At 36.1% G+C, this 22,605-nt stretch overlaps 1 protein-coding gene across 1 annotated transcript; it reads right to left on the bottom strand.

The window, feature by feature from the left end:
• Positions 1-194: 194 nt before the first annotated feature.
• On the bottom strand, positions 195-22,324 carry LOC125876446 (uncharacterized). The gene is made up of 28 exons (XM_049557637.1): positions 22,003-22,324; positions 21,810-21,904; positions 17,459-17,558; positions 17,008-17,112; positions 16,683-16,845; positions 13,565-13,682; positions 13,396-13,458; positions 13,197-13,277; positions 12,979-13,073; positions 12,732-12,882; positions 11,088-11,174; positions 10,530-10,649; positions 10,330-10,458; positions 10,148-10,245; positions 9,385-9,508; positions 8,125-8,232; positions 7,190-7,328; positions 6,020-6,124; positions 5,545-5,605; positions 5,354-5,429; positions 3,931-4,116; positions 3,696-3,806; positions 2,565-2,726; positions 2,323-2,481; positions 1,891-2,121; positions 1,556-1,720; positions 1,057-1,154; positions 195-965 (listed from the first exon to the last, which is right to left on the bottom strand). The coding sequence occupies exons 1-28, from the start codon at positions 22,160-22,162 to the stop codon at positions 434-436; spliced, it is 3,822 nt and encodes a 1,273-aa protein (XP_049413594.1). The 5' UTR covers positions 22,163-22,324; the 3' UTR covers positions 195-433.
• Positions 22,325-22,605: the final 281 nt, after the last annotated feature.

The raw sequence follows: 22,605 nt of genomic DNA, 5'->3' as shown, positions 1-22,605 counted from the left end.
CATTTCAAAGATTAAGAAAAAAAAATCCACATGAACCTCAATCACAAAAATTACAAATAATAGAATCAAAGTATCATCAACAACATATCCACATTCTAGGAGGATAGAGTGTAAGCAAACCTTGCCAATATCTCATTACTGTTTCCGAAAGACCCTCGACTTAAGTGCAGTGATGGAAGAGAAAATACGGTATGGAGAAATAAAAATGTCTACCTTCCATGTTCTTAAACCACAAAATGGATGGATTACAAGCTTGTATTTGGTCCCAAGAGGATTGAAACAAATTAAATTCATATCCTATTGCTACCAGTCAAAATTGTTTTATTTTTCCCCATTATGACGTTTCTATTTCTGTGTAAATGTAAATACAAGAACATCATAATTTACAAGTTACAAAATCACAGCACGTTGATTTGCTAATTCTCAAAAGTTCTCAATCTTGTTGCAGCACTGTTATGTAGAATGGATGGCCTTGGCATGTTCCGGATGAAGTTCTCGATTCATCGCGATCAACGCTCTGGGATGAGAGACTCCAGTGCAATGAGTAGTTTGATAGATCAAATGTGCCGGGTGAGAATACACAAATTTCCATAGGAGTTTCCCTGGAAGATAACGGCTCGAGTGTATAATGAGTAGAACTTGAAGCTGACCAAATGAAAGGCGGAACTGTATCAGACGACATTGGCTTCACTACTCGAGTCCCTGGGGTATCAGGTGTGATTTTAATGTCATTCGACAGTGACAAATCGTGCCAGCCTACTTCATTTCCAGAAGCTGCAGATGTAGTTCCTGATGAGCTGATGTTGACTGCGGAATCAGAGGGGTTACAGCGAATGGACACAACATCATCGGAGGAATTGTGGACTATCATCTTTAGTGTAATCGCATAGAAAGGTTCCTTAAAATCATGTTTTACAGTTCGGGGGCCATCTATTATCCACCATATCGGGCTACTCGTCTTGACACTATAAAATGAAACAAACAAGATTGTATACATTAAAAGCGAAACATGTGTATGTATACTTAGGTTAATAATTCTCATGACAGAATCCTTGCCTGCGGTGACAAATGTGGTGGGAGAAAACATTTGCGCGTTCATTCTCCTCACTTTGTGATCTGGATACCAATATAAAGTCAACCGTGTCCTCATGCTCCTGATCAATTCAAATAAAAAGGAACTTTTGAGTATAGCAGTAAGGCACAAGGGACTGTACACATTTTTTTTTTGAGACAGTAACAAGCCTCTCTACCTCCATGGAATAGGGGGTAAGGGGTAAGGTCTGCGTACACTTTACCCTCCCCAAACCCCGCATATGAGATTACACTAGGTATGTTGTATATTTATTTCGTGAAACCGCTCTGAATCACTGAGCAATCAAAAATATTTATCATTACAACTAAACTATACATTGATACTCCTACTATTGTTTATAGTTCAACTATAACTACAAGCACAAGAACCTCACAAGTTATATTCATTAACAGTATTGATCACATTATGACACTTGAATACTTCCCCTAATTAATGAGAAATATAGCAGAGTAATAAATGAACCTGATCCGATATTCTCTGATGCACTCGTTCATAATGGTGAAATTCAGACAAGGGAGAGCTGTATAGATCAAAAAGCATTTCACTTCCACTGAGCAAGTTGACATCTGCCTTCTCTGAAGGGCAAAGAGAAGAAGCACTGTCTTGATCAGTTACCGACCTACAATTCTGATTTCAAAAAGGAATTCCATTATATAAAACCAAAGCAACTATTTGATAGGTTAGTTTTTAAAAAATATATCCTTGAATTGTAATATCGGAGAGGGAATATATCTAGAAAGCTGAAGTTGAACTGTGTCAAATAAGTAAACAGAACAAGGAAACACTCCATTTCTAACCTTGAGCTTGAGAAACCATGAAATTGCTTGACCAGCAAGTAGAAAATCTGAAGGGAGGACCTTAGTTGGTTCGAGCAATGATATCTCCCATTCATTTCCAACAGATGACAATTGCTGAACCTGAAAACCTTTTGAGCTAGACCTATTGACAACATCCATTCGGACAAGGAACTCCCGCAGTCTAGATGGACGAGGGCTGATTTGGAAAGACACATCCAAAGATGGTAGCACCTATAAAGTGAATATTGCAGATACTTGTAAGAGACTTTTTTTTTTGGAAAAGCAGCTTGCTCACTTTTGATCAATACACACACCAGCTCAGGGGATAAAGAAACTGTAAAACTAATAGCACTTGCTCAGATTCATGAGACTGTTCTCAACTGGAGACATTACAACAAATCTACACATATCTAGCAAATAGCAGGAACCAACCTCTATATTGAAGTGTACGCGTAAGGTACGATATGTCATCACACTTGATATGTCTCCCATCTCATAGTATACTGATAAATATAAAGATATTTTCCCAGGAGCTGCAGCCCTAAGCCAGAGAGGCCATGAGATTGGAGTTCCATCTGCAATTGATGTGTCCTAGAAAAAGAAACACAGAAAAGATAAAGGGGTCTGATCCTGGCTTAAAATGTAGATGGTTAACATCTTTAGCCTACACTGACCTCGGGAAATGGAAAAATGCCATCTGATACATTATCAGTCTTTGGCCTCAAAGAACTTTGTCTTGAACTTTTTCTTTCCAAGCAAGCAGGAAACTGAACTTCCAGATCTTCCTTGTGTCCAATTTGGAGAAACCTTGGCGGATTGACCTTCATCTTCAACTTCTGCCAGGACATTACAGCTATCATCATAAGAACTAGAAATTTTTCTAACAAACAATGCTCCAAATTGATATTATTAAAACAACCATATATACTAGTTCGTCTTCATGCAATGCATGTATCCATTTCGAACACACAGGTATCTCTCAGTTCATATGTATCGATGTAATCTCAATTTATAATTTTATATGTATCTAAATACCTCGATGTAGATGATTATGAGTAAATTTGGTGAATCATACACTGTAACCTATTTGCTTGTATAGCGCAGATTCTTATTAAAACAAAAGAGGTGCATAACCTAGAAATATTAGGTGGTGACAATAGCAATTGAAGCTATGCAGCTTGGTGAGTTAACTAGTAACTCCAAGACTAGGCTCAAAAAATAAATATATGCTCTTAAATTTATCTCTTTAATGAATATATGTTGTGGGTTAGTTAGTTCAGTGGGTACCAGCTAAGTACAAGATGGTTATACCCAAAAAGAAAAGGTGATGGAATTGAATGAAATGCTTTTCCCAAGATTTTCTCTTCAATTTCCTACTTCTTTAGCTGTAAACACAGACATTCTCTTGAAACAAGAGAACTTTGGTCTTACATTTCCAAACTTTGTTCTCAGCCTTGATTATAGTTTCGTTCATCCTGTAGTTGGGAATTACTGCTCCACTTAGAATATCCTCCTGACTAATGACTTTTCTTGCCCATGAAGTAGGGCAGGTCTGAAAACTGCCTTTCGAACACAGCCTATTTTCAATCAATGCAACAGCAGCAATTGTGCCTATTATATCAGCTGAGATAAGATAATCCCAATTGAAGTACTGTCTACAGCTTTATTAGGTGATATTTGATGATTCTTAGGGGAAAATAAGAACTAGGCATGTTTGTCATTCTGATGTTCAAACATAAGGAAATGTTTTACATGCTGTAAAAGAACCATGTTTTTTTCTATAAAGTACAAAAGAAGAAACATACTTTAACTGGAATTTTAGATGGATTTTTCAACTCCAGAGAGATACACCGCAAATCACCAACATAAACTGTTTCCGGGAGGTGATGAATGAAGCCCTCAAGTTTTGGTAAACTCTGCATATAGTCAGTCAAGTCATATAGATATGTAACTGTGACCATCCAAGTACAAAATGCTAAAACATCTTAAACTGTCTACATCACAAGTAATAAATATGTGGACATGGAAGGAAGAAATCACCTTTATGACTAAGAACTTCAGGTTATCAAATGTAGATCGTTTAGATTTCCTGTTTCCTTTCATAACTTTCTTTCTGACTAAGTCGGAATCAAAAGTACAAAATCCTCCCAATGACCCTGACAGCTTCCACCTTATACCAACTATCTTGAGAGTACCTTCTGCTCTTGGAGTAACCGTTAGCTGTACCTGAAAGTTGAAACAGTAATATTATAATTAAGACAATAGAGGGAAACTACAACCATGGAACATCAGAATCACAAAGATACTGAAAGCAAGAAATGCACATAAGATGCTGGGACAACGACACTAGTATTGCACCCAAAAGTGTGGCATAGTGGTCAATGAAGTAGACCTGGTTTCAAATCTCAGCAAAGACAACAAACACTAGATGAATTTTTCTTATTTACATATATCTTGGTGGCAATTACTACTTCATTGACCTCTCTACCTCCCCAGGTAACGGGCAAGGTCTGCGTACACACTAACCTCTCTAGACCCCACTTGTGGGATTACACTACACTGGGTATGTTGTTGTTGTTGTTATGTATCTTGGTGACCAAAGTCACCCAATACTTGTGCTAGTGGGATGTGATAATAACCAGGTGAATCAGTCCAGATGCACATAAGTTAATGTGTGAACCCCAAACCAAGTTAGGTATGCTGGAAGGTGTGTATAAAGATCTTGGGTTACTCCACTAATTGCCTTAAGGTTTTGAAATGATTACTCGGATTCTCGCACACATGTCATGCACCAAATGGCTAGTTTTTCAATCGTAGGTGTATTCTGATTATACCATTATGTACAGAAGAAAAACCTAAAGTTCCCAGTTCTTACAGCATCACAAAACAGACATATAAAACTACCGGACACAGACAAAGAGAGAGTTAAGAAAGAGGCAATCACCATACAACAAATTACTGATTACTTACAAGAGAAATATGTAAACAGAACTGGTAGTTTAATGCTAGAATGAAAAGGAAGTGATCTGTTTTTATCATATGCCTTGTCTGTTTGACCAGCAAACAACATAGAGCAAGGGCAAGGGGAAAGTCTAGCTTATGATTTAAGAAAAGAAATTGTTATGGATAAGTTTTGGTGGTAGAAATCACAACAGTCTTTAAAGTGAAGATGCACTGATGCAGCACTAGAGGATGATGCTTTCCATCTCACTTGCTTGAATTTGGCTGCGGCCTCAAATTTATAAGCTCCAGTCTTTCATAAATAATCTTTGTTCCTAGACGGTGGATTCTTATAGCATAATTCGCTAAAAATTGTCATACACTAGAAACAAAAGATTATGCCATCTTTTCCTAGAACAGCTTCAGCACCCCTCCCAAGTAGAACAGGGAGAACAAGAAAAGCGTAAATGAAATCTACAAGCAGCCAGATAGACATGTTCAAATTACTTGTCAAAAAACTCACCAATACTGTTTCACCTTCTCCCAAGGCAACATCAGCCTCCGATAATGTAAATGAAGATGTATCAGAAGCAAAATTCCTGAAGCATCAAAAAAATGTGCAGTATCATAAGCATGTGGAAAGGGGATTAAAATGTTATCTGAAAAACATAACCAAGCTGGAAAGTCAAACTCTGGAAGTTTCAATACATTTACCTACTAGTGGCTGATTTGTTTGATGTCTCACCATTTTGCTCACCAATTGAATTATTTGCATCTACATCATTCACAATAGAACTTACTATGATTCTAATATTGCAATAGTTGTATTAAGGGAGAAAATATTTGTGAGGAAACAAACTGAAAAGCTTATCAACTTCATTATCAAGTGAAAATGAATGAAAAATAAGTACTCCGCTCATCCCAAAACTCTTAAATATATATGCTTTCTGAGGAACAATTTGACCATTTTTTGCAAATATTTGCACAAAATATCTGGATATCTGAGAGTTAAATGAAAACTATTTCTTCTTAAAATGAAGTTGTTAAAAGTGCAGTCAAAGTTCAACCAAATAATCTCTAAAAAGCAAAGGGTGAGAACTTTGGGCCAGACAGGGATTAGAAAGAGACGGCATTTTTGTCTTTTCAACAAGTAGAAAGAAGATGACATTAAACAGGCTATTGTACTTACTCGGTTCAGATACTGCTGAAGAATGTTCACAAATTAGGGTAACACCAGATATTGAAATAGGTATTTGAAGTGGATTTTTGAATTCAATGGTTATCCCAATAGCCTCTGCAAAAAATGAAGCAAGAATAACTCAGATATTTTAGGAAATTAACAAGGTAATGTAGAAATAGAAAAATCACTATACTGATGGAAGATTTTGAATAGAAGATAAGCACTACAAAGAATACACAGCTCTCTCGGAAAATTATTTCTCTTAATCTTTTCAAATCAGTGATATTCTTGAGTCTAAACTTGTTTAAAAAAGAAAGAGAGAAAACACTTTTAGCCTAATGTCTAGCTTATCAACTACAAAGAGTGTTCATTTTCATTGTGCTCGAGTAAAACACTAATGTATAAAAGGTTAGAATTCTTTATTACTTAACTCCTGTAAAAGACCTAGCTTTCTAATGAGAGAAAGTTTAGGCAATCTTTTTAGTTGATGATGAGCGGGTGAAAACCATCTTGTACAAGTTTGTGGTAAGCGTATTAAAACCATAAGTTGGTGGTGAATGTGCTAAAACCATTGTTAGTGTTGTGGGATAAGAGGATTTGAAGTGGGTAAGCCCTGGGAATGCAGCATCTGCTATATGTAGATGTTACATTATTTTTTTGTGAAGTAGAAAACCCCAAGTCCTCTATCACAACCTTACCCTTCTAATATTTGAGGCCTTACCAGGATTACTCATCTATATGCTTATATCCTATCAATTATGTCCCTATTCTGAGGGAGCTAGCTGATATTTTATGCTGCAGTATTGGTTCTCTACCCACATCTATCAGGGTCTTCCTTTAGGTGCCAAGTTCAAGTTTACTGAAGTCTGGAGTGGTGTTACTGAAAAAATTGTGAAGAGACTGGCATCTTGGAAGATCCAGTGATGTTCCAAAACAGTGCTTTCTCTATCATTGGATAACTTTTGATTTAAACTTACTACTCCTTGTTGTCACTCCAACTGGAGATACACTGCTGTTTCTAGTAATCCTTTATCGTGTGTCTACTTGTCTAGCGTTCCTTGGATGCATTGCAGCATTTCTTTTAATGACACAACAAACTCAATCATGGTTTAACTAAAGCTCATCAGCGAAAGACAGGAGTATAAATTTATCAACAGTGAAATAGGATCGGTCACTTACCTCCAGCAACACAAATGTTTGATTCTTTAAACTTCTTTGGCAACATTTTAGATTGCAGTTCCAGCCAATTACTCTTACTTGACATTGTTGGAATCATGTCTTCCTCTAATGATTGCCACAGACTTTCTTTGACATGAATCTGATGTTCCAAAAAGAAAAAAACAACAAAGATTGTATCAGAAGTTTTAAATACATAAGAAACAATAAATATAAACAAAGGCATAAAAGTCCAATGAATTCAATTACTCTATTTTGCCACAGCAGTAGCAGAATGCTTCAGTTGACAGACAGGACGAAAAAGAGGAAGGAACAACAAATGTTTAAACACTACATTTTATTTTAAATGATCTAATATGTCCATTGACTTCAGTTAACCTTGTATGACACACCAATAACAGACAACAGCCTGGGTGGAGTGGAAAATATAAGAACAAGGAACAAGGAAAGAAACAGAGGAAAAGAAGACCAGTGAAGTATGAATCTCAATCATGGATTTGAATTTATGGTGTTGAGCATTACAGGTCGAAGAATTTAGTTGATTTTCAAGACTAAGTAGTTACAGTCTATTACTTTAATGAGATCCTGCTTTGTTAGCCCAGTCTTACCGGCAAAATGTTTTGAGTGTATTTTCTCACAGTTACCAGAATGCAAGAAGATGAGGATGAACACATAATCCAGAGGAAACAAAAGGCAACAGTAACGAAAGAGACCATTGAATAGGAAGACTACGCAGATATTATTAAGTAGCACCTAGAATTTGCATCATGCACTGCCTAACAGAAACAGATAATTTAAACCGGATGACAGACAGAGTAACACGTCAGAAGGCCTTGGGCATTTAATAGATTCCAGAAAACCAAAAAAGAACGGAAAGAGAAGAAGACAACAAACAAATAGAAAAAAGTAAAAGATTTAGGAAGTACTAATTAGCTTACAGCTGCTTGGGATGCATAGGTACGATGATCCTCGTACACCACTTTGACTGAAGGGATGTTGATTACTGGTAATTGAAGCTTTGGAACCTCATATGTTTTGCCTGTTTGCTTCATAATATTACAAATAAAAGAGTAAACAAGGACACTATATATTTCAGATCAAGAACAATAATGATTAAAATATGCAACCTGACTAGATGAGAGAAAAAAACAAAGCAGTATGTTAAGAACTCTTGCAAAGCAACACATGCATCTTCAATGCACTTGTCATTGATCCATAAAAATTAAAACCAAAGCAGTAACGGCTATTACAAACAAAGATTAAGTGAAACCAAAATCAAGATCATTCCATGGATCTAATTAAGAGAACTATTCTACATGCCAAGTTTTTTCTTTTTCAGTTAGGATATTTATATGAATAATCAAAACCATAGGTCAAGGAAATTGTTTCTGGCAATGCTGAAGCTAATACATATCAGCACACCAAATTATCTTTAGCAATTTTTGGCAATTACCATAAAGACAACAGTGGGCTAAATTGAACTGCTCAGTTTAAATTTAGAAGCATCGCAACCTGCGAACAGGGCATTCTTTCTGTCTTCTGATCTATTGAATACTAAAGTCACCAACACCTCACTTCTATTGGATGCTAATATAAATTTCATAAATCTATTTGCAGTTTCTGATTATTCAAAAGATTGGGGTTGGAAATTGAATCTCATCAAGGAAAATTAGCAACCGGTAGACCAGTAGATCCAGAATTTCCATGATATTTTCAACTTCAATTTTTTATTTTTTCACGCCTACCCTTGACCCCCCACCCCCAAAAAAAATTTAAGTTTGTTTTTAAAAAATATTTTCAATTTCAAAAATTATTTTCTACTCTAGTAAAAATAAAAGATATTTCTCAAACATTTTTCATTCATAAATCAAACACTAAAAAAAATTTCCGGAAAATATTTTCTACTCACCAACCAAACATGAGAAAATAAGTCAAAAATCTACTTGTTTTCCAGGAAAGCATTTTCCATGGAAAATATTTTCCTTCATACCAAACACACCCCTAATGATCTTTACCATGATATATAGCCAGTTTGACTGTACAGAATAATATTTATCAAGAAATGAACAGACCACATAATTTTGAAGTTGATGATCTTTCCAGGAACCAACCGGGGGGGTGGGGGGTGGGGGGGAACTCACGGGTAAGACACAGGATGTAAGAGACAGGAGGATATCAGGAACCAAAACTATGCTTACCTGAATTATCTGAAGGAAATCCTTTAGGAATAACTCCTGTGTGGTCTTAGATTGATGACCACAAGCTAGAACCTCCAACATATTTTTGATAGCAACATCAAAGATCCCCAAGAAACCATACCACCTGAATAAATGACAACCTTATTATGTTACTCCCTAATTCTCGAATAATATCTTAACTAGCTTTTATGATTATAACAAGAAGCAGCGGAGGGAGGGAATCTTTAGCTAGATTAGTACAAGGATATGGCATAACCAATGCAATAAGAAGGTTAAGACGAAGGACAAAAACAAGAAGCTGTGGGAACAATGGTGTCAACTGCCTTTTCCGAGCAGTTTTGTCTGTAGACAGGACTAATATGATCCAAGTACAATTCTGAAAAAAAACAAGGAGGTTCAACTCAGGTTTGTGCAGTTTTTATCAGTTTGACTAGGAAAGGTGGACCATGCCTGAACGCATAGTTCGCTAGAAGAAATGGTGGGGAACAGTCTCAGCTTGTATATGGTGGAACATATGGAATGAAAGAATCTGTGAAGGCAGGTTCAACTCCATTCAAAAAATCAAATGGAATTGTACCAGTTCTCTATGTTTTGGTGTAAAGAGCAATGTATAGATGATGAAGTACAGATAATGGACTTTCAAAGACTTCTGTAATTGCTTTCACTCTGTAGATCACTTTTTGGAGATTGCCAGCATAGCCCTAAATGCTGAGGAATACAAGTTACTAGTTTCAAAAAAACAACGAGGTTGTTTATAACTTACTTTCCTATGTGGAAATGAACATGGTCTCTAATGTGCCTCCATGTAGTTCCCTTGAAAACAGAAAGAGCACCTTTGTATGTTCGAATTGCATGCTTTATCTGATAATGGAGACGGAATAAACAGTTATAGTCTAGATCACAGCATTTAAGAACCTATATGCATGATTGGGTGAGAACAAATACCTGATCACATTTTTTATACAGGTCCCCGGAAAGAACAAGATGAAACCCGTACTTGCGCAACATGGGGGGAGTGGAAAACAAGTAACAGTATGATGCTTGCTCGAGCATTACTGCTGAATGGAGGAGTTCCTAAAGAATAAACCTCTTCAGAACAGGAAATAAGGATTGTCATCCACCAAGATATCTAAATTGGGTATTACCTCACCAGAGATACGGAAGTATACACTGGCAGCTTCCTTATACTGATCTCTGGCCTTCAACATTTCTACCCACCAAAGACCACAACGTGTAGCATTTCTCTGACCCGATGATCCAATTTTCTGCAAAAAAGATAATGTTTTAATCCATCTACCAAAACCATAAAAAACCTTAGATCGTATTTATACTACATCTAAGGCCAATAATAATAATTAAAATAAAAATAATAACAAAAAACACTTAAACCGAGAATATCATCACACAAATAAACTAAAAAGTATGCAATACAACAACGTATTTGATCCATCAGTTTCTAGGTCACATAAAAAGCTTAACATGCAGATCTTGAGAGAAACAGGTTTCTAAACAATTGTCAGAGTGACTACTACCATCTTTTTCTTGATTTATCTAAGTATATTAAAAATTGTGAAGTACATTCTCTTCCCCTTTTTCTCTTTTTCAATGGTCGCTGGTGAAGAAATTAAAAAGACAACTGCAATAAAATTGACAGACTAGAGTAAAGTTCAAATAACTGACATAGAAGAGGGATGCGTACATACTAAATATGTAGTAAATGCATTCTCCATGCAATATTCACCATCCTTTCTCGACTGATCCAAAATGAAGTAGGTCAGCCCCATCATTTCCTGCAATATGAGTTGATAGTGTAGGTGAGAACACATTGAAAGATTATAAAACCGGGCAAAGCATTAAGCAGAAGTTCATCATTCATGTCCCTTCTATAACTCCAGTTGGTTACAGCTGTATGCATATTCACTCCATATGCATCAAAAACAAAGAAAGAAGTCAACAAGTAATTAATGTTCTAACTACTTCTCATGGATATTGGATCTCCCCTCCTCGGAAGAGTATCTGATGGAAAATGCAGTAGTTGGATCAATAGTAAGACACACCCAAATAGAAACCCAAGATACTCCAATCTCTCCCCACCAATAATATACTCTAGCTCTAGTTCAATGTATTTAACACTCCAGTTCTCTCAAAATGTTTGATATACCTTCACATTAACCTATAAGTAGGTCTTATCCCAAAATAAATTGGATATGCAACTACATTCATGAACGATTGCATGTAAAATAATAGGTAAATAAAAAATAGCTAATATTTTTAGCTCAATAGGTTTAACCGCACCAAATATGACAATCACAATAATTTCCTTTTTTTTCCTCCCAAAAAGAAGATAGCCGCATGGCAGAGATGTCTGACTGGTTCATATAGTAAGAAGATTTGTTTTATTAGCACAAACTAAGGGCCAACTTTGTTATTCGAGCAGCAACTTTGTTTTCCAAATTAAACCCAGAATTGTTAAATGTTTGTTTTCTAGAAAACCAAAAACACTGGAAGGCTGTTTCCAAAAACAATTCTTCCAACACACAATCCATCAATTCTTCAAAACCAAATACAAACACACATCCTCAGGGATCAAAATCAAAATAAAACCAACCGAAACCAAAAAAATAATAATCTGAATCCAAATGGCAAACTCATGATGAGAAAAGGTATATTGAATCTCAAATTTCTTGTTTTAAAGCCACTAAGAGAAAAATACATAATGGAGAAAAACTTCTCATGTCTCAATGTAAAAAAAGGGAAGTACATTATTCAGAGATTATTCATAAATCTCAAAGTAAGATAGTGAAGGAGACCATTTACAATTTGTGAGGTGTATTACCAGTAATTTACAATGCATTACCACTAGCTGACTAGCATGTATCAATTAAATAAAACAAAAAACAAGGTGCTGTGGCTGCCTGATGCACCCAGAGGATATGAAGACACGGTGTCCAATGAGCTCATCTGCTAGCACTTACTATTTTCCCAATCTCAATCTATTTCATGAAAATATGCAATAAAGACACAAAATGTTTCATACTTTCAGAGTGTGTTTATGATTTAAGAATGTCATTCGCCAATTGAATAACTCTTTAGACCAAATAGACATAAGAACTTACAAAACTCATAATTGAGCAAAATACACAAAAAGAACCAGGTTTCACTGGACACTCAATGTTTTGCTCATCTAACTACATGAACCAGCAACTGCACCTTGGGAACCCAAGTTAAGCAGATTCTATATTAAGTGAAGAAAATCATACCAGAGACATGCATTATCCAGAAATTTAGCTTACAACAAGTACTCTGCTAGTAACAATGGAAATCCAATACATAATGTCAAGAACTACCTGAACACCAGCATAGTGTTTCCAAGCTTTGTCGAGCTTGTAGTCGGTAGAAAGTAGACGATAGTTAGACAATGCAAGCTCATAATCATGTAACATGAAGGCATAATCACCCAAAATTCTTATTTGTGATTCAATGGAGCTGAAAGTATACCTTGAAAAGCAATCACAAAGTCTCATTAGTCATTTAAAGAAAAATGAAAACACAACCATGTCACAAACTAGACAAGAGATGAGCTTGCAGAATTACGTTGGACCAGCTGGGTTTTCTGGTGCATCTTCTTTACCCTTTCTCCACCACAAGTTTTTTATTTGGTTTCTAAAACCTTTCCTTGTTGCAGAAACCTGAAATTAAGCACTAAGTAAGAAAAACCCGATAGAAGTAACATGCATGTTATCATCAACTTCCAAGATTTAAAAAATAAAATAAAATTCCAAAAACCAGGGTCAGGGTTGAGGGGTAGATACCTGCTGGTTAAGCAGACGGATTTTTTGCTCCATATGAGGAATAATATGTTTAGACGATAGATCTTGTACAAATTTTTTCAGCTGCTCAATTCAACACACATGTAAATAATTACTTATATCAAGGAGAAAGATGTTGATGACCAGCTATCCTAAGAAAGTACCTCTAAGTTCAGGCCATACAAGGTTCAGGAACAAATACCTCATCCAAGTCATCTGAGCTAAGGAAACAACGTAGCTGCTGGCCATGTGAAATATCAGTTTTCTGTAAGACACAAGAATTTTTTTTTTCTTTAATTCATCTAATAAACAAAGATAACAAAGGCAATAGATATGATGTGAAACAAATAAGCTTCGGAAGGTTCTCTTACATAAGCAGACCATAGGTTCTCATGCTCTTCTGAGCCATCCTTAGAGGAGTTAATACACAGCAAATGGCAACAATTAGCCCCAAAAGTGCTCCTCATCTCTGCCAAGGTTTTGGTTGCTCTGTAGAAAATACAGAGCACCATTAGTAGCCACATCATGCAAAATTGAGCTCATCTTTTTGTAACCAAAAAACCACCACAGTAAGACTAAACCATAAGTCTAGAAACAGATTTAATAGTTTGAAATGCAGTGGGGAAAAGGACTATAATGAAAGGTCTACGTAAGTGTGAACATAATAACATGCTACTCCTCTTCAGTTGTGTGCCCCTTTTTATAGCTATGTTCGGCATATTCATCCCAAGACTTAAATGTGAAATCCTTGATGACACTGCATCAACATGACTTTGTGCGGCTTTGGGACTTGTTAAGTAATGAATTATATGTAGTGATTGAGCTTTGACAAGGCTCCTTGTTGTGTTTGAAGTTATTCAAGTAAGGAGATACCACTTAGAAGATCTAGGAAAAGAAACGAATGACAAGAGATGAGATCAGAGCGTCGGAGAAGCAAGAAACAAGGAAGAGAAATGACCTATCGGCAGTGCCTAGGCTCCATCTAAGCACCACTGAGCTACTGAAAGCAGAAAAAGAAGACCGGTTCGTTCTTAGTACTGCAGAGTAAGAAGTTTTGCTTCCAAAGTTGAGAGAGGAATTCTTTCCTCCATGACTCCATTTGGACACTAGAGCTCCGAGGAAGGTTGTCTTTTTGTTGGTTAGCGGCTAGGGATGCAATCTTAACAGCGGAGAATCTAAGAAAGAGGAGGATAACCTATGCCAGTTGGTGCTTTATGTGTAAGTGTGAAGGCAAAATTGTCGATCATCTTCTTTTGCATTGTAAGGTGTCTAGTCAGTTATGGAGGGTGGCCCTTAATTGGTTTGGGAGGCAATGGGTGATGCCGGGTACAGCAAAGGAAGTTTGCAAAGTTGGACTCTTAAAATGGGAAAGAGAAGCTCGAGGCACAGTGTGTTGCCCCATTAGCAATCAAGTCGGTCATTTGGAAAAAGAGGAACAGGAGGGCTGTTGAAGTAGCAGCTAGATTTTTGTAAAACTGCAAAGCAGTGTTTTGTCTCTAGTTTCGTTTTGGTGTACTTATGAGGTCCCCATTTGTATAGAGAATTGGATCTTTTTTTGTTGAGAACGATATTTTGATGTAGGTTCTCTCCTTTTGGTATATGACTTGCATACAGAGTTTCCCTCAGTTGTTAATAAAACTATTTACCTTGTTAAAAAAAGGTTCGCCAAGTGCTTAACTCCACAACCAGAGCCCGGTTCTGGCCAGCAGGCATTATGTTGTGGCTGTTGGACAATGCCTGGGTGGTTCAACAACAGCGTCTAGGCATCTGCACTTTCTAGGTTTACAAATAGCCCTTCCATACCTTACGTTAATAAGGAAAAAACATGGTTTTTTGGAAAGGAACAGAAGGCAAGGGAAAGGAGAAAGATGACATCTCCAACAAAGTTTCTTCTACTTTGTCTGAAGTCTTTCATTAGAAATGAGATTTAATGGATATCCTTTTGATGCTTTCACGTTCTGTCATCAACTACTTTACTTATTCCAGGATTATGATGGAAGTCAACACATAGTTTACTTTATCTGCATTCTTGCTAGCATCCAAGGTGGCTATCATGGACTTTGGAGCATTCTTCCAACCATCAAAAGCTTGGACTACTTGAAAGGAGGTTGGAAAGAAGATTCAAGTTCCATAAGAAGCTTAAATGGTTTTGTGGAGAACAACTTTGGAGAACGGCATCCTAGTCATTTTGTTGTTTTACCGTGAAACTAGCAATCCCAGGATTATACCACAGTGAGTGTGGCATAGAAATAACACCAAAATGTGGTATAGACAATCCCTTATGTAACAGTTACAGGTGACAAAGAAAGATTTCAACTAAAATGGCTGCATGTATATGTAATAGATCAATATTGTATAAATAGTTTATAATCGTTTATAACTACGTATCAGAGATGTACATACATCCATATACACTGTTTATACAAAGTTTATATATTGCAACAGTTCATCCTCCTCAACGAGCTGATATTTTTCAATCCCAACCAACTCAAATCTTCTCTAAATAGGCCTAAATTTTAGATATGAGTTCCTCTTAATCTAGCTGCAAAAGTAAAATTAATGCAAAATGTTCCTAGCTATCGGTGTTCAAACTTTGAGATGGAATTAAAACATTTCTAGTTTCTCCTCTACCACTAAATGAAATTGTTATATGGATGGATGAGACTGATGAAGAGATATTCAGTACTGGAGAAGAATTTTCACATTTTTCTCTTCACTAGGCAGGGGCACGTGGAGTGGCAAAACTTTGAAAGAGTCATACATGCCCGCCTGCACTTCACCGGCAGTAAAATGAGTCGAATAGCCATTTTAGGTAATAAATTATGATTGGGTAAGGAATTTTAACTCAATGGACATTTTGTCTAATTTTCCCTAAAATAATCCTATATTTTATCCCAAGATTATTATTATTTATTCGTGTAACCAAACGGTCTCTTAGTTCATTTGTTTATGTTGGTGATGAATATTGAGACTCTTTGTGAACTTGGGGAAGTTCCATTGTATTTCTTCAATTGAACTTAGATTATTCAAAGGTAAGAATTTCATGTATGAGTTCAATTTCTCTTTCTACCTTGTTCCTTATCTTCAAATGAATGCCAATAATTCTTTTTATAATAGAGAAATTTTGGAAGGGCCAACGGCACTATTCAGAACTCAATGGATAATGGGTCCGTGACTCTACCCTTCTCCACTTAAATACCATACTTTTAATTGTTGCATGGTTTAAACCCATGACGGGTGCCTATCTACACATTACATGTTGTGCTCTTACACACTAGCCCAAGGCCTTGGGAGCATTTAAGTGACAAAATAACTAAACGACAGAAATGTGAGACTATAAATGTGTTGAATGACACTGATTATATTTTTACTGAAGTACTTCAACTTCCACTCCTCGTGGATTTGTGATTGTGATGTTAACAATTTCAATGTTATAATCACTGTGTTTGATTACACCGTGGAAAATTTCAGAAGGAAAGAGCATCAAACCTTTCTAATGGAACTTCCACACCATCGTGTACCAATACAAAATGCTTTAGCATTTTTGGATCCATTGAACCATCATTAAGTAGGGAAGGCAACTGATTGATGTTGAATAGGTCAACAAATTTGTTGATAGGATCTTCATCCCGTGAAGAAACAGCCAAAAGACCTATATTATGATCACCACAGACATAGGAGCATTGTAAGCCAGAAACAGAAATTCAGTTAAGTAAGATGGAACCTCATTTCTTAAAAAGGAAAAGAGAAGTGAAAACCGGGGAGTACAGGGGGAAAGTGACTCAAAAAGTGTAAGAAAAAAAAGGTAGCTTACATGTCACAGGATGGTCAAAAGCTTCATGTTCTGAAAAAGAGACCGTACGTACTAGCTCTTTGTTGAAATATTGGAACCATGACGGTAGGAACTCGTTTTGAGAAGCTTCATTGCACATCATAAGGGAATTAGTCCAACACAATCACACACTTCCAGACAGAAAACTATTTTGTAGCTCCAAACTAGAAAGTAATTAAATGGTTATGGGACTACAAATAAAGCCAAAAACTAACTACACCAGGAGCAAAACAAGCAAGTTATTAATCTAGCAGTTCACAGTGAAATGTGAATTGCAACTTTGCTAGTCCTAAGTTTATAAGTTGATACACTTGCGTTCATTATAACTTTGGAGATTAAATATCCTTCTTTTTTACTTCATCAAAAAAAAATCCTTCCTTTTTTAGGATTAAAAAGAATTTTAACAAATTTAATGTAACTGCATAAAACATACAGTTGAGCACACTCTCAATTTGCAGAGGTTCTGAACATAAGTTAGAAAGATCTTTCTCTCCAGCATCAGTGATAACTTGGTTTAACCGCTCCTTTGCAACCTAGACAAGAAAACATGTCAATTTTAAAGGCAATAAGCATAATACAGGAAACAGATACCATCATTCAGTTCTCAGGTCATAGAAACCAACAAATAGACCATAAACTGAATATTTTAATGGTTCTGACCTCCAGCAGAAACAGATTTTGGAAGGAATAGGCCAATTTGACAAGAAAGTAAATGAAGGGGGAATTTAAACCAATATTTTGTGTGTATCACTAGTTCCTCCACAAAGGCAGATGGTTAAATGAAAAGCTGCACTTTTTTCACAAAGATTAAAGCCTGGTGTTTGGCAACCATGTACTAGATAATGAAACACTATACTTTAGAACTTTTTCCATATTCCATTGGAAACTAAGAACTTTCTAACGGGTCATTTGAGAGGGTGTATGAGAATAATGCTAAATAGAGTGTATTAGTAATGTTTGCATTAATTATGCTTCTTGTGCATTGTTTGATTTGGTGTATTAAAAATAGCAAGCATTGCATAATTTTTTTAAAAATATTTATTTACAATTGATTTTTTAAGATGGGTTTAGAGGGGCAATTGGGTCTTTAATCATGCTAATGGATGCATTAGATCCCTTGCATTACTAATATCATGGATTTCCATGTATTAGTAATACACAATAAAGTGTATAACTAAGGCTTGAAAAGTGTACCAAACAAGGTACTACTAACACACAAAGCTAATGCATGCTTTATTTTTTCTAATACACTATACCAAACGACCCCTAAAAGATGTAGATCTTGGAATGCACATACACAAATGTTGAGGCCTAGGTTCTGGAAACACCACCCGCATACCTCACTTGTGGGATTACACTAGGTATGTTGGTGTTGTGTTGTTGTAGGTTCCGGATTTGAAAGTATACTTTTAAATGATGGAATTGATGGTTCCCATGTTCAACATTTTCCTTGCAAAGTATGCACGTATTATGTAATTGGAAGCCTCTCTTTTGTAAATTATCCGGTGTGAGACATTTGTCATTTGCCACAATCCAGATGTAGCATTTGACGATAAAAGGGGCCTCGGTATACAATGCCAAAAGATTGGGGAGGAAGAAGAAAAAAAGTGAGAGAAACTCTTACCAAAAAAAATCTCCACTAGAAAGTGGAGGTATACTGATAAATGGATGTAACATCTACATGTACTCTTCAAGTTCCAAATATTGAGATTTCTTCTCAATGATATGGACCATTCTTTATCCTGCCTAATGTCCACAATTTGTTGAAGTATTGGTGTTATTATATTACTAGTAAAATTACCCGCGCTTCGCGCGGGAATTTAATATCACGAAATTTATAAAATAATACTTAAAGCCTATTAGTCATTAAAACAAAAACACAATATTATCTTACATACAAGATTACGTAGTAACAAACATTAATAATGTAAAGGAAAATGAAAATTATTACATCTTATCATTTATTCTTAATAACATAAGCATAAATTAATGACGGTAAGAATACATACTAGGATTTGTAACATAAGCAATGGTGTCAGTGAGCCACTCAACATGAGCAAAGTACACAAATATTTAATTGTGAAAAAGAAAAAGAAGAGGTTCAAAATTTCCGTTGTATTAAAATGAGAAGAAACCTCTCTATTTATAGACATCAACGGGTAGTATGAACAAATGTCTATTGTGCCTTATCGGAAAGGTTACAACTATTTGAAAAAGTTGCAACCCTTCGGAAAGATCACAACCTTTCATAAAAGTCACAATTTTTCATAAAAGTCGCAACTCTTCATTAAAGTTGCAACTTTCATAAAAGTCGCAACTTTCATAGAAGTCGCAACTCTTCATAAAAGTCACAACTCTTCATAAAAGTCGCAACTCTTCATTAAAGTCGCAACTCTTCATTAAAGTCGCAACTCTTCATAAAAGTCACAACTTTTCATGAAAATGGAAGGCTAGTTTTGGAAATAAATAAATTAAAAGGGAATTTTGATTTGTGGTGGCGCCACGTAGACGGGCATAAGGTTTTCTTTTATATATAGATATGATTATTGTTAAGAAAGTGAATCCTAAGTCGAACTCAACATCAAAAAGTAGCTCATGAAGTGAGAATTGTTCAAAACAATAAGGGGTCGTTTGGTAGAGTGTATTAGTAATGCTTGTATTAATTATACATAGATAACTTTTATGCACCATTTGGTTTGGTGTATTAAAAATTGCATGCATTGCATAAAAATATTAATTTACGAAATATCCTCCACAATTATAGTGGAATAGATGTAAAAAGGGTTTTGAAGGGTAATTGGGTCTTTAATCATGCTAATGCATGCATTAAATCCCTTGCATTACTAATACTTAGAAATTCATGGTATTAGTAATGCACCCTTTAATACACAATAGAGTGTATAACTAGTGCTTGCATTAGTTATACATAGGTTGAAAAAGTATACCAAACAAGGTATAACTAATACACAGAATTAATACATGCATTATTTAGCTTAATACACTCTACCAAATGACCTCTAAAAGGATAATAGTTCATTGTCTCAATCAACAGCAGCATACCAGTATAATCCCACAAGGTGGGACCTGGGGAGGGTAATCCCACAAGGTACGCAGAGATGGTTACAATGCAGTAAACTTACAATGCAGGAAGAGATGGTTATTTGTTTCCCTCGTCAAGTTGCACAGAAAACACCTAGGGACCAGCTGCCTGCCTTTCGTCTGTAGAACTTCTCCTGCTAAACATGCTCTCTTTATCACTAACCAGGTGAAACACTTTACTTTTGTAGGAATGTCACTCTTCCAAAAGTAATTCCAATTATATTTTGGGCCCCCTGTCATCCCTTGTAGTCCTCTTTTGTATATTTATGGTCATGTTAGGGATGTTCATACATAGAGTTGCAATAGATCTCTAGGTTATGATTTCACAAATCTTCACTTTATCGGGTCAAAACTTGGTTTCAAAGATTCAACTTTCAAGAGTCTTTCTTGTGTTAATATAAGGTCCTCAAAACGTATCAAGACGGAAGTTGTTCTCTTAGTCATCGTGTTGCCTCTAAAGTACAATATTCTGTTCCAATGGGTTATAACAACTGTCTTTGCAGAATGTGCGGTGAATGAGATTTAACTAATTATGTTATATTGGTCCCAAAAGATTTTGGTCCTCATGTCGTCATACCCTTCTGTTCCGTCTTCGGATCAACTCCTTTTTTCTTTTAGTCAAGAAATCCATCTGGGGCCACCCCATTGAACCCTCAGGACCAACTGCAACCAACGAAACTCAAGAATAATTTTCTCTCTCCTCTACTCTTCTCCACTTAAATAGCAGATTTAGTTTGTGTGGCACAGGGCTCACACATATGACTAGATCACAAGTTACACAACTTTGGCCACTTGAACTAAGCCATGGGGTTTAGAGTTGCTTTCTCACCTCCGTTTCTCTATTATAGCTTCTTCAACAGCTTGCTACCTTCACTATGCACAACAAACAATCATCCCTAATCCCTTTCATTTCCTCGTCTCTAACAATTTTGAGTTTTTTTTTTATGACAAGGGAAACCCACAGTCGCTATCCTTTGGTACGCACAGGGTAAAACCCTCGCTTCTATGCAATAGCTCGCAAACCACATAGGAGAGGTAACCCACACTAGGCAAGCCCAGTGCGACAAGCTCGACCCAGAAGGCAAAACCCCTTACATTCGCTGGCAAGGGGTTTCGAACTTGAGACCTCCAACATGGAAGTCCCAAGCCCAACCTAATAAAAATAAAATGTATTATGTACCTCTTCTCAGTTTAACCTTCAAAATTCACGAGGACCAATTTGATTAGTGCACCCCAATCCTATACCTTTTTCTTGTTACCAAATGTACAAACATAGAGAAAGGTGGTTTATATTTTGGATGAAGCCTGATCTCATCAAGTTTTACTGGTTTGTGGAGAAACTCACTTTTTTTGTTCTCCCATTAGTAATTACATCTAAAACCTCTTGTGATTTTGTGTACCAGGCTACCTCACAAATTTCCGAATCAAAGCAAATTATTACATAAAGAATTCTCTGCAATTACTTTGTTATTTAGTAGCTGCTGTTTGAAGCACTGCGGTAATTTAGTTTCACGAAAACAAAGCTTTCAGCACCAGTGCAATCATTACAAGCAAGCAAATCATAAAATACACTTCTGTTGCTAATATACTGCAACTTTATCTTCCAAAAATAAAAACTGATAATTTAATGACCTTCAACTGAAGTATGTACTTGTCCGTCAAGTATTCCAGCTAAATAAAAGTACCTCGATATTGGGCTGCCGTATATCTGAAGCATAAAACAACCGCAATTTGAACTTCTTCAGTCTGTAAGGCTGATCACTAGCAGTTCGAACTGGCACTGCATTTCCAATAAAGTAAAACACTTCACAAAAAGTTCCACACACAAACAAAAAAAAATAGTATTTTACACTAAATTTGTATTGAAATGGAGTTGACCGTCGATATTATTGAAATTGCAGAAAGGAGAAAGCATTTGGATGAAGGAGAGTTGATTCTTCTGAGAAGATTCTTCAACAAGAGGAGTACGGAGGACCATAACCACAGGAGTGATCTCATCCAATAGCATTCGGCCAAGTGTTGAGTTCGCCGGATCCATTATCGCCGGTGACTGAGATTGAACTGACTCGTCGTAACTCGTGACTCGTCGCCGGTGCCGGCTCGCTTGATCTCACCGGCGATTATGCTCAGATCCAGAGTTGTGTATAAGGAAGAGAAAATTGAAGTGATGAGAATTATGGGCTACTTGGCCCAAACCAAACTAAATGGGTGTAATGCTTATTAGTCCAATTTTTATTTTCACTTTTTAAAAAAATTAAAATAATAATATCAAGATAAAATATATATGATTTGTTAAAAAAAAAATTGTGTATAAATAATTTTGATATTATTTTGTGTCATGGTTTGTGTGAAATGATAATTTTATAAATATTTTTTTTAAATTGATCTTATGTGACATCTATATCCTTCAACTTTGGTGCGTGCACAAGTAACACACATGTCTTATTTGACGTTTTACATGATAATTTGCATCATACGCGA

The sequence above is a fragment of the Solanum stenotomum genome, chromosome 1, assembly GCF_019186545.1.
Source record: "Solanum stenotomum isolate F172 chromosome 1, ASM1918654v1, whole genome shotgun sequence".
Taxonomy (NCBI): domain Eukaryota; kingdom Viridiplantae; phylum Streptophyta; class Magnoliopsida; order Solanales; family Solanaceae; genus Solanum; species Solanum stenotomum.
The sequence above is the reverse complement of the archived record's forward strand: the minus strand, read 5'-3'. Positions and strand labels throughout refer to the sequence as shown.